At 46.3% G+C, this 12,082-nt stretch overlaps 1 protein-coding gene across 1 annotated transcript in view; it reads left to right on the top strand.

Annotated features, from left to right (window-relative positions):
* The window catches only part of Cux1 (cut like homeobox 1), a 299,475-nt gene that overhangs the window by 265,027 nt on the left and 22,366 nt on the right, over positions 1-12,082 (top strand). The window contains 1 exon segment of the mRNA XM_027416212.2: positions 11,404-11,706. Coding sequence (XP_027272013.1) covers positions 11,404-11,706 — 303 coding nt within the window.

The raw sequence follows: 12,082 nt of genomic DNA, 5'->3' as shown, positions 1-12,082 counted from the left end.
AACAGGTATGTGCATGCAATCCCAGCACATGGGGTGAGCATACTCAGATTCCCCCACGAGTAAAGAGGGAAATGCCCACTGGCACTCTCCAGGACAGGCCAGGTCAGGAGGCAACCCAGAGGTATCTATCACTGGCTTCATTTTGGATTGTTTGTTCTTCCCTGAGGAACTAGGATCCTAAATATAGCCCATGTCTGAATTGGCAGATGTGGGGTTCATGCTTTACATAAGGGCCAAAATTAGCCTGTCATTTGGCACCTAAATAAAGCAGGCAGACTGCCTTCGTACCAACTTCGCAATTAGGAGAGACTGGAATGGTAGCACATTTTATTGGATAAGAAGCTCCTGAGATGATGGGGTAACAGACTTGAAAACCAGGAGACTGAGCAGTAAAGACCCTTGAGGCCCCAGGATGCCCCTTGGTCAGGCCTTCTCTCTCTATTTACTATATGTTTGCTTGCTTGCTTGCTTGTTTGCTTAGGAATAGTCTCACATGTCCCGAGCTGGCCTCCAACTCTCTACTTAGCTGAGGATGAACTTTACCTCTCAATCCTTCTGCCTCCATCTCCCATGTACTCCTTGAATTACAGGTGTGCTCTGCCTCACCTGATTCACAAAGTGCTGGAGATAGAACCTAGAATTCCATGCATGATATGCAGTCAGTGCACCTACTAAAGTACAGCCCCAGCCCGACCTTGTCATCCCTGAGTTAAGATCTGTGTTGTCTCATATTGGTGAGAATGTTTCATAAAACCAGGGAAAATAAGATGCTCATTGGGTAAAGGTGGTTGCTACCAAGGTTGACAACCTGAATTCAATCCCTGTGACCCATATAGTGGAAGGAGTCCTACAAGTTGTCCTCTGACTTCCACGTGTGCACACTGGCATGTGCACACACATACACATACAAAGTAAATTAGTAAAAATTTAAAAATAACAATAATAAGCAATTACTCCCTAGAAATAACACTAGGGAAGAACAGCAATAGTCACTCAGGTTTTTGCAAGAAAAGAAAAGGTCCACCCAGCGTGCCCGGAGCTGGGTTAGTGGAGGGACTCCCCAGGGGCGTCAGGAAGATGTTATAATCAATTACCACATCATAACACTGATGTATGATAATTACTGAGTGTTTCTCCTGAGATAGTGCAGCATTTGGCGGGGATGTGGTTCCTTCATGGTCCACTGCCTGATTAATATGCAAATAATAGGCTGATTGCATGATGAATGCAGAAAATGAGCCCGCTGATAACAGGCGCACTGAAGCGGGGAAATGATAAATTACTTTTACTGACTGTCCTACATTAAGTACTCTTTCCCAACAATCTCATCACAAATTAAGGAAAGCAGTATGGCAAGATTAGGAGGATGTATAAAATAATGTACCTTAATAGCTTTTCAAACAAAGATGTCTATAAGGAAAATGTCACCTGGTTCCTCACTGAGCCAAAGTAGTTCACTTACCTGAGTGGTCATTAAAAATAGGAAGTAGCAAGTCACGCCCATGTGTGCCACTGGCTTCATTTGGCTGTAGAACAGCCTTGCTAGTTCAGCTCAGACTCATTACCTGCATGCTGGCTTTGTTACTGAGTGGGGACAGGCTGCTTGGAGTAGATGCTTCTTCCTGCATAGGTGGACACAAAGCTCATTGCCCATGATTTTAGAGCTGCAGTCCCAGAAGGCCTGAGAAAGAAAGAATATTCAAGACCACCTTCTAAAGTTGGATCATGGTGATGCATACCTGTAGTCTAACTTTGGGAGGCTAAAGCCAGGGTATCAAAAGTTCATCACCAGCCTGGACTGTACAGCCCTTCTCCAAAAAGGTCCAGCTCTGGGCTGGGAACTCAAGTTTGATTCATAGAACTCACAATTGAGGATGAGTGAGGGTGCCAGGCACAGTGGCACACACTTGTAACCCCAGCATTTGAGACTGACACAGGCAGATACATGAGCCCAGCCTAGCCTCCTTGGTTAGTTCCATGCCAGCGAGAGATCCGGTCTCAAAAATCAAGCTCGTATTAGGAATACAGCTCAGAGTCAAAGCACTTGACTAGCACATAAAAGGTCCCAAGTGTAGTTCCTAGTACCACACAGAGCCTAGGTGAACGGTACCTAAGGAATGACACCAGAGATTATTCTCTCTCTCTCTCTCTCTCTCTCTCTCTCTCTCTCTCTCTCTCTCTCTCACGCACACACACACACACACACACACACACACACGTATTGTAATCTTTGATTACAACAAAGCAATTTAACTAGAAACTATAGAGTATTAATTTTTTCCCTGTAGTAATACATATTTAGAGTATTTGTGTGATGTGCATTTTCTCTTCACACACAAGGATTCACTGATAAGTGTTCATACACACAACTTGCTCAGTTATAAGGTTATCAGAGGTAACTTGATAGCCTTATTTCTAAATGGATATGGTCTGTAGCAAGGCAAGCCCAGTGTCCCTGAAACAGGGCCAACTGTGTCACCCAGTGTCACTCCCACAGTTATATCAAGCAGTTGCTTCCCCTCTAGGCCTGAACTGAAACTCCAGCAGCTGTTATGACTGAAGGGCCCCGAGCTCTGATCAAAAGACACGGGGGCTGAGGGTGCAGCTCAGCTAGCAGAGCACATTCCAGGCTCTAGGTTCCAGTCCAGACCACAGAAAACCTGCATGGTGGTGGACACCTATAATTCCAGCACTGGGAGAATTAGAGGCAAGAAGCTCAGTTGTTTGAAGCCAGTCTGAGAGTACATGAGATCATGACCCAAAACAACAATGATGGAGGGAGGGAGGGCCATGAGGGTGGTGGGTGCAATAATCTCAGCACTTAGAAGCTAAGGCAGGAGGTGTGAATTTGAGGCCTGTTCAGCACACAGCTCCTAAGATGCCATTCCTTTGAAGCAGCTCACAGGGTGTGGAGAAGGAAACGGGATGACAGGCGGTCCTGGAGGATTAGAGTGCAGTAGTACATGGCTAAATCTCAGGTGTCCCATCTTTCCATCTTCTCCTAGGCTTGGCTGTCCCTGATGGTCCCCAGTCTGGGCTCACTTCACGGTGTCATGTGTTCTTCTAGATCCCCTATCTTTGTCCCAGAGTCTTTGTTAGTGGACCATGCTGGGCGGTGTCTCTCTGCCCACTTGGCCTCAATTCTGTGATTCACAGATGCTTTCTTCACATGCACACCCCAGCATCCAGCCCCTGCCTGGCACTCAGAGGTCTCGGCACTCAGGAGTCAAAGCCACGGAGGCATAAGCAATTCAAGTGGAATGACTTGATTTTATTGCACAGCCTTGCTTTCTCATAAAGAATGTGAGCCTCCGCCGGGCGGTGGTGGCGCACGCCTTTAATCCCAGCACACGGGAGGCAGAGGCAGGTGGATCTCTGAGAGTACAAGACCAGCCTGGTCTACAAGAGCTAGTTCCAGGACAACCTCCAAAGCCACAGAGAAACCCTGTCTCGAAAAAAAAAAAAAAAAAAAAAAAAAATGTGAGCCTCCTGTATCATAAGAGTTCCTAATGTAAATTTTGGAAGTCCTATTTTTTTTAAAGTCCTATGATTACACAGGGACATACACACACCAGAACCTACTGTGTGGCATACTTAATGCTCTCTTTTAATTATATTTATATTTTAATTCTACATCTATAAGATTATAGGTGTCCACCACCATGCTGGTTTTCTGTGGTCTGGACTGGAAACCCAGAGCCTGGAATGTGCTCTGCCAGCTGAGCTGCACCCTCAGCCCCCATGTGTCTTTTGAGCAGAGCTCGGGGCCCTTCAGTCATAACACTATTGGAGTTACAGTTCAGGCCTAGAAGGGACTTGAAAGTCTGACACGGGGTCTCATATATTCCAGACCTTGAACTCTTGATCCTCCTGCGCCACCTGAATGAATGCTGAGGTTACAGGTGTGCACTACCACACCTGTTTCGTGCAGCACTAGGAATGGAACCCAGGGTATATGCTACCAGTAGAGTTACACCCCCAGCCTAGCTCTCTCCTTTCTCCTATTTGAAAAGAAAGGGATCTTGGTACATTTCTTGAGACTTAAGGCCAGCAGGGTTGGTGTGTTAACAGATAAGCAGGGAGAGGGAGGGACCTGCTTGAGACCTGCCGCTGCCATCTGTTTGGCTGCATTTCCCAGGACTCCTTGGGGACTGGCTGGTGATAGCAGAAGTTAGGAGATTTTTCATGGGTAGAAGGCTGTGGGTCATCTCTGACACAACTGGTTACTTTTTCTTTTTCTTTGGTTTTTGTTGTTTGTTTTTTAGTGAGGAGGTGTGCTGAGACACAAGGAAAAGGGTGGGCACAGCAAACTGGGACATGGATCAGAGTAGCCTGTATTTTGGTCAAAATACACTCATGTTGAAAAGAAGACACCTTGTATTTTGGGCTGGGCTTTCTGCCTCTGCTTTCAAATGCTGGGATTAAAGAAGACACCTTGGAGATGTGTAACTGTGAGAATTTTGGGGAGATGCCAGGAGTTCTGTGAGAATCTGCTGCTTAGCACCAAGCCTCGGCACAGAAGTGAGGCCACCAAGCAAAGATGTATGTAGCAGTGCCAGGGCTCACATTATCACACGGTCTATGCCTTGCCCTGTAAACCATAGGGTCTAAGGAAAGTGTGCTTCTCACATTACATACAAAAGCCCAGTCTGTCCTGGAGACTGGGTGCTCTCAGGGTGCACTGAACCCCCACATTTTCTTGGTTGTCCACAGCACTGTCTCCTTGTCTGAAGGAGGATGGGAAGCACTCCAGGCAAGTGGTCACCCTCTTCTGATTTCCAAAGCTGTCAATGGCTATAGACTGGGAAGGTCCTCAGAGCCCTCCTGGGTTGCCAGGGTGCCTGCTACACTTAGGATGTCCACACTAAGCTCCCTACAACCCACTGCACTGTTGCTCACAGCTACTGAGGTTCATGTCCCCCTCTGGTTTGGTTAGACTTTCTCTAGCCAGGCCATACCTCTCTCTTCTCCTGTAACCTGCTCCCTGAATTCTCCACCTTATCTTCCTCATCTGTGATGAGACTCACTTGGAGTTGCCTGGCCTGGCACTGGCTCAAAGTCTAAACTCTGGACATAATGAAAAGCGGTGCATCAGACCAGCCGCCAGTTAAATAATGTTTGGGTTCTTGTCAGAATGTCACAGAGTACCCTGTCATTTTGTTTCAGCAACTTGTCCTTCTGAACGCGCAGTTTGCCGTATGGCATGCCAGCAGTAAAAATGTCACTTGCAATAATTACTTTTTGGAGGAAATGCTTGCTGACTTCCTACCTTCAAGCTGTTTTTTACACAGTGGGGAGATAATCAAAAATGACTTCATCCTGACTGCTCAAATGAACACTAAATGGAATTTGGGTTATTACCGAGATAGAGGAGGGTTGGGCGTGGAAATTGCACAGCGGATCGGATAAACTGCAGAGTGATTTGTCTTGGAAAATTGGGGCGGGTGTGTGTTTTCTATTGGCTTCTATTGAAAGCTTAAAGCAGCTGTTGTTTAGCCTACTGTTTGGGGAATATAATATCTTTCATAATCCTCTTATGGTTCCCAAACACCTTGTGTATCTCTGTAGGCCCTGAGTCACTGTTCCTGCCCTCTGTGCTTCATAGCCAAGCTCCTCTTGCAAGATTGAAGGTCTGCATGCAGTAAAGTGAATCCTCACAGACCACTTCTGAGTGTCACACCTGCCTTCCCTTGCTGTCAGAACCCAAAACCCAGTGCATGCAAACCCAGGTCTAGAGCTTGCTAGGCCAACCCTTACCACTGAGCCATGCCCCAACACCCACTGGACTTTTAAAATATGCAGATTACCCCCTATTAATTATCATAAACTTAGGGCTACTTAGACTATTTGGGGGGGCGGGGTTGTGTGGCTGTTGAGGAGGAGGTCTGTCTAATTTCTTTACAAGCCTAGCAGAGTACATGACACAAAGTAGGTGATTTAAAGTGTGGAAGGAAGGGCCATCAAGATGGCTCAGGAGATAAAGACACCTGCTACCAAGACCGAGAAACTGAGTTTGATCTGCAGGACCCACATGGTAGGAGAAATCCAACTCTAAAGTTGTTCCCAGACCTCAACACATGTGCCATAGTAGGTGCACCCAAACAGAGATAATTTTAATTTTTAACATGGATGGATAGAGTCAGCATGGTGTCACATAGTTTTAATGTCAGTGCTCTGGAGGCAGAGGTGAAAGGGCCATCTTAGGAATTTGAGGCCAGCCTGATTCACTTAATGAGTTCAAGGCCAGCCAGGGGTACAGAGCAAGACCTTGTTGATCCCCCAAAAAATGGATAGATGGATGAAGGACAAAGATGATGGGGAATGGGTGAGTGAGGGGCTGGAGAGATGGGTGGATAGATGGGTGTGTGGATGGGTGGATAGATTGGTGTGTGGATGGGTGGATAGGGCAGAGAGGTTGTCAGGTTGACAGACGACATTATAGGTAGAAACACAGTTTTTCCATCTTGCTCTGGCTCCCATCCTTGTTCCATCCAAGGATATCTGACCAGATGGAGCCAGCTGGTTCTCCAGCCTGGAGTGTGGGCATGTGTCCAACTAGGGTTATTAGGAGATTGGAGCAAGACTCTGGCCAAGGTTCCCAGCACACAGCCTCATGCATATGAGGTTAAAAAAAAAAAAGTGTGCCCTGAGCCCCTTCCCTGACCCTTGCCATGACTGACTTCTAGTGACTTGTCACCATGTTTGAGATCCCTGCTGCTAACACACGTATGTTGTAGAATCACTGTCCAGAAAGATGGACCTGTGCAGACACTCACCACAGGGTGAACACCGAGCAACTGTGCAGGTGTGCAGGTGGCTCTGTAGGATGAGACATCTGAGTGTGTCCAGGTCACCTTTGCTGTGCATTGGAAGGTGGTCATGAGGATTGAGTACATAAATTCCTTTCCGTAAGTGTCACCTGGCCCCTGTACACAGTAAGCCTGGTCCGTGTCACTTCCGTGGTGACTGGTATGACAAATAATCACAGAGTAGCTTTTCTTTTTTGGTCAATTCTATGCATGTGCCCACATGTGCATGTTCATATGGGGTTTGCATGCACATGGTACATGTGGAGACCAGAGGTCAGTGACAAGTCTTGCTCTGTCCCTCTACACCCTATTTTTTGAGACAGGGTTTCTCACTGAAGATGGAGCTTGTAAGTTCAGCTAGGCTTGGCTGGCCTGGGAGCCCAAGGAATCTGCTGTGTCCCCTTCCCTAGGCCTGATGTTACAAGTACCTACCACGGCACTTAGCCTTTTGGTATTTGTTTGTTTATGTGAGGTTTGGAGGGTTGTTCTCCTAATTTGTTTTATATTTATTTGTTTTCATGTGTCTGATGTGTGTGTCACATTGTGCATGTAGAGGTCAAAAAATAATTCTCAGGTACCAGTCCTCTCCTTCCTGGATCCCAGGGATCAAACACAGGTCATCAAGCCTGATGGCAAGTGCTTTCACCTGCTAAAAAAAGCCATCTTACTGGCCCTAAACATGCCTTCTCGGGAAATGGTGTGAGGTCTTCATACTTTGATGGCAGGCACTGTACCAACTGAGCCATCTCCTGCCCTGATTTTCATTCCAGGGTACTTTAAAATAGATTCTCCATATATAGTCCCTGAAGGCCGGAAATTCAAGCTCCTCCCATGTCAGCCTCCCTAGTACGGATTGAAGATGGCCACTACCACACTTAAGCTCAGGGGAGGGGAAGGCGTGTGCCCACTTCGCCCCACAGCACCCCTGCAGCAGCATGTCCCCTCTGAATGCAAGGGACTCCAGACTTCACTCCAGATCTTCCTACTACATATCTTTGAACCCTCCAGGCTCTCTCCTAAGTTGGTTTTGAACCTGCATCTCCATTCCACCTTCCAGCTTCCTGCTCCCAGTTCTTACAAGGACACAGCCCTCAATTCAGTCCCTGGCACTGAATAAAGCAGTGGGGCATATCTGTAATTTCCAGATAGGTAGTAAGTTCAAGGCCAGCTTAGGCTGCATGAGACTTTTTTTTTTTTTTTTTAAGCAACAGCAACACATTAAAGCAGGGCTGTTCAGCTTTCTGTGACCTGAGACTACAACACATAAGTGTCTCTGTGAACAAGCCCCTCTGGCCAAGTACACCCAGACACTAGCCAGCCTCAGCAACTTGCAACAGTGTGTCACTTCTTCAGTAGAGATTTCCCTTTGTCTACAGTGGGAAGTGCAAAGGGACATTATTGATGCATATTAAGTGTACACCTGTTAGGATTTGCAGGCCATGAATAGCCAGCATGCATGCAGGAGGCTGTTGAGAGCACAGCTGCAAGAAGGACTAGCAGGCAGCTGGAGTTACTTGCGAACCCTGCCTCCCAGACAGCCACCAGCCCTGTGCTGTCTATTTGGCACAGGCAGCCATGGTTTTGACCTTGCTGTGGGTTAAAGGACACAAACCTAGGAGAAATCTGTTTATCATGCTTGGAACGCATGCTATTCTTGACAGTAGTCAGTGAATAAGATGGATGATCTGCCAAATGGGCCCCCTCGCTTGGGTGAATCAGGGTGAATTTACAGTGCAATTCCTTTGCTGCTTCCGACACACCAACATTTGCTATGTTTTAGACCCTGTTGTCTGGTGGTCCAAGGGTGAGTGGAGAGAAGAAATCTGATTTACAGGATTCATACTGCCTTATAGATGGGTTTAGGCCACTTCTGCCCCTACACTCATCTCTTTTACATGTCTCACAAAGCAGTTCAGTTGTTTTCTTAAACTTTTTTTTTCCATGCTGAGCACACAACTTTATGAGATAGTGGGACTTTGTACCAATTGAGGGCATTACCCAGGCTTATTGGATTCACTGTGGTTCCATTTCAGGTTTTGTTCTTCCTAGGCACTAATATAAAATATGTTGTGTTTTTAATGTATATCCCACTTCCTGGATACAGGAGAGTAAGTTATTCCAAATATCTAAGAAAAAAAATTCTATGGGGAGATGGCTTAGTGGTAAAAGCATTGGCTACATAAGGGTGAGGACCTGAGTTCAAGCACCCACGTAAAAAGCCAGGTGTTAATCTAGCCTAGTTCCAGGTCCCATGAAAAACCCTGTCTCAAGGGAATACGGTAAAGGGTAAAAGAGCAGGACATCCGACATCCTTCTCTGGCCATCTGCACATACACATACACGTACCACACAAAATAGCTGAAAATAGTCTTCCCTGTTATTATGCTTTAGTCAAATAACAGTTTTCTTTTTTGTTCTTTATTACATTTTAGTCAGATAACAGTGTTTTCTTTTTTGTTCCTGTATCTGGTTATTTATTGGTGGGGTTTTTTGTTGTTGTTGTTGTTGTTGTTTTGTTTTATTTGCATAGCCATAAATGTAATTCAAGGCACTAAAATGCTCAGCAGCAGGTGCTTCGCCACTATACCACACCCCAACCTCAGGCAACAGTATTTTGGGCTACCTGCAGCTGTGCTGACAATGTTACTCGGGGATTTGTTACAACTTGAAGCAGCAGCAAACAAGAGAAGACAGGGAGGCCCTGCCTTTGGACTCTGGCCAACATCACCAGCCAGTCATCTATTAGCCATTGGGGGAGCTATACATTAGAGCTTTGTTAAGTGCAGCCCTTCTTAGAAAGAAAGTACATTCCAATGTGACTATCATCACTCGGGCACTGGTGTGACCACACCTTGCCTGACCCCTCCTACGTGGCCCTAGGATATGTCAGCCTCAGTGGAAATGAGGAGAGAAGGTGTGCCAAACACAAAATCAGGCCAAAGACAGATTGAGTCTTGTGGGTTGCAGTCATTCACACTTCCCTTCTCAATGCTCTCTGTGTCACTGGAAATGATATGACCAGTCTTTATTCTAGATACCCCCAAACCAGGCTCAAGGCAGTGTGCCAAGTTTTATAATTAATGCTACTAAAGCGGGGGGGGGGGGGTTGCTCACTGTATTAGTCTTCTTGTTGCTGTGACAAATGCCTGACAGAAGCAACTTAAGGAGGGAAAGCTTCTTCTGGCTCACAGACTGAGGGCGAGGGAAGTTAGGGCAGCAGGAGCTTGAGCAGCTGGTCACATGGTATCTCCAGTCAGGAAGCAGAGAAAGATGGATGCTGGTGCTCAGCTCACTTTTTCCTTTCTATTCAGTCCAAGACCACAGCCCATGGAATGGAGCTGTCCACATGCAGAGTGGTTCTTCCCACAGCAATTTCTCAGCCTAGAAACCCCGTCACAGGCATGTCTGAGGCTGGTCCCTTCAGTGATTCTGCATCCTCTCACAATGGCCATATTAACCATCACACTCACCAGAAGGCAGGTGTAGCACTTCCCACTGGGCACCATCAGTGACCCTGCAAGGCACAGACTGTTCTAAAGCAAGGAGTGTGTGATGCCCGATGGTCTTCACACCAGTCCTTTCTGGTGTCATTCACTGTATGGTCTAGATGAGCAAAGAGCATGGCTTTCTAGAATAAGCAGGACCCCCCAAGCCTCTGGGGTGGTGCAGAGCAGGCATGCCACCCGTCTTTGGTACCCATCTTCTTCCACTAACCTCAGCACCTCTGGTAGTCTCACAAAAAAGCAATGTGAATCAAGACAAGTCTCCTTGGAACACCATAGAGACCAACAGCTGAAGCACTGGGCTCAAGAGTGTTTGTAACCAACCATATGACTGACCATCTAGCCTCTTAAGCAACCCTCACCTAAAATGATCTGCCCATACTTGTGTATGCATGTAGAAAGCAGAAGACACCTTTGGTTCTCAGTCCATAGGCACCATCCACCTTGTTTTTTGAGACAGTCTCTCACTAGCCCAAAGTTCACTAAGTTCAAGAAGATTACTGACCAGTGAGCCTTAAGGGTCAGCCTGACTCTGCCTCTGAAGTACTGGGATTACAACTATGCACTACCATGCCTGGCTTTTTAACATGGGTTCTAAGGATAGAGCTTAGATCCCCATGCTTGCAAGGCAAGCTCATCCCCTTCTGAGCTATCTCTCCACCTCCTGTCCATATTTTTTGTTCTAGAAAATATAGAAGAAATAATCACATATATTAGATTCTACCCTCAGTCCCTCTGAATTACCAGAACCATGGAGTTTGATTAAGGACAAATCTTAGTAGTCATAATGACATATTTTTTAGCAAAAAAATGCCCTGATATTAAGCCTTCAGAAACCTTTTATTTGAACCTTTAGTTGGGTTTTTTTTTTTTTTTTGTCCTCGTTGGTATTATTTTTATTCCTTTAATGCAGAAAATTAGAGGTTACACTTAATGAAAAAAACTATGAAATAACAGACAGTCCTGAGGACTACCACACGTTACCCTTCTAGAATAGGGGATTTAATTAACACTTCCTATGGAAGCAAAGTCAGTGTACGTGGTGAAAGATGACTGTTTTCAGCAGCCATTCTTGCTGTGTTTATTTCTAGAAAGCACTCCAAAGACCTCTGCTAGCTGCAGCCCTGCCCCTGAGTCCCCAATGAGTTCCAGTGAATCTGTGAAGAGTCTTACCGAGCTGGTCCAGCAGCCCTGTCCTGCCATTGAGACCAGTAAAGAAGGCAAACCACCAGAAACCAGCGACCCACCTGCCTCAGACTCCCAACCCACAACACCGCTGCCTCTCTCTGGACACTCAGCCCTCAGCATCCAAGAATTAGTAGCCATGTCTCCCGAGCTGGACACCTACGGCATAACCAAGAGGGTCAAAGAGGTGCTGACGGACAACAACCTCGGTAGGTCCCCATTGCCGGGTTACCAGTCATCCAGTCTTTTCCTATTTGAAGCCTTAAAAGGGTAAGGGAAGGGGCTTGGGCTGAGCCAGCCAAAGGCTCTAAAATCTCCATATATTCAGTGTTTCTACTTTGTCACACACAGTTGTTATACATGAAGTTCACAAAAGAAACAGGTATCTCAATATTTCAAGTTTGATTTTGTACTGGACTACAATGATAACTGTCAAACTACATGTTAGACATGTGTGAAGTATACTTTAAATAACCTTTTTGGGGCGGAGCATTGGTGGTGCATGCCTTTAATCCCAGCACTCAGGAGGCAGAGACAGGCGGATCTTTGTGAGTTCAAAGCCAGCCTGGTCTCCAGAGGGAGTGC

Source organism: Cricetulus griseus, chromosome 4 (assembly GCF_003668045.3).
Source record: "Cricetulus griseus strain 17A/GY chromosome 4, alternate assembly CriGri-PICRH-1.0, whole genome shotgun sequence".
Lineage (NCBI taxonomy): Eukaryota > Metazoa > Chordata > Mammalia > Rodentia > Cricetidae > Cricetulus > Cricetulus griseus.
The sequence above is the reverse complement of the archived record's forward strand: the minus strand, read 5'-3'. Positions and strand labels throughout refer to the sequence as shown.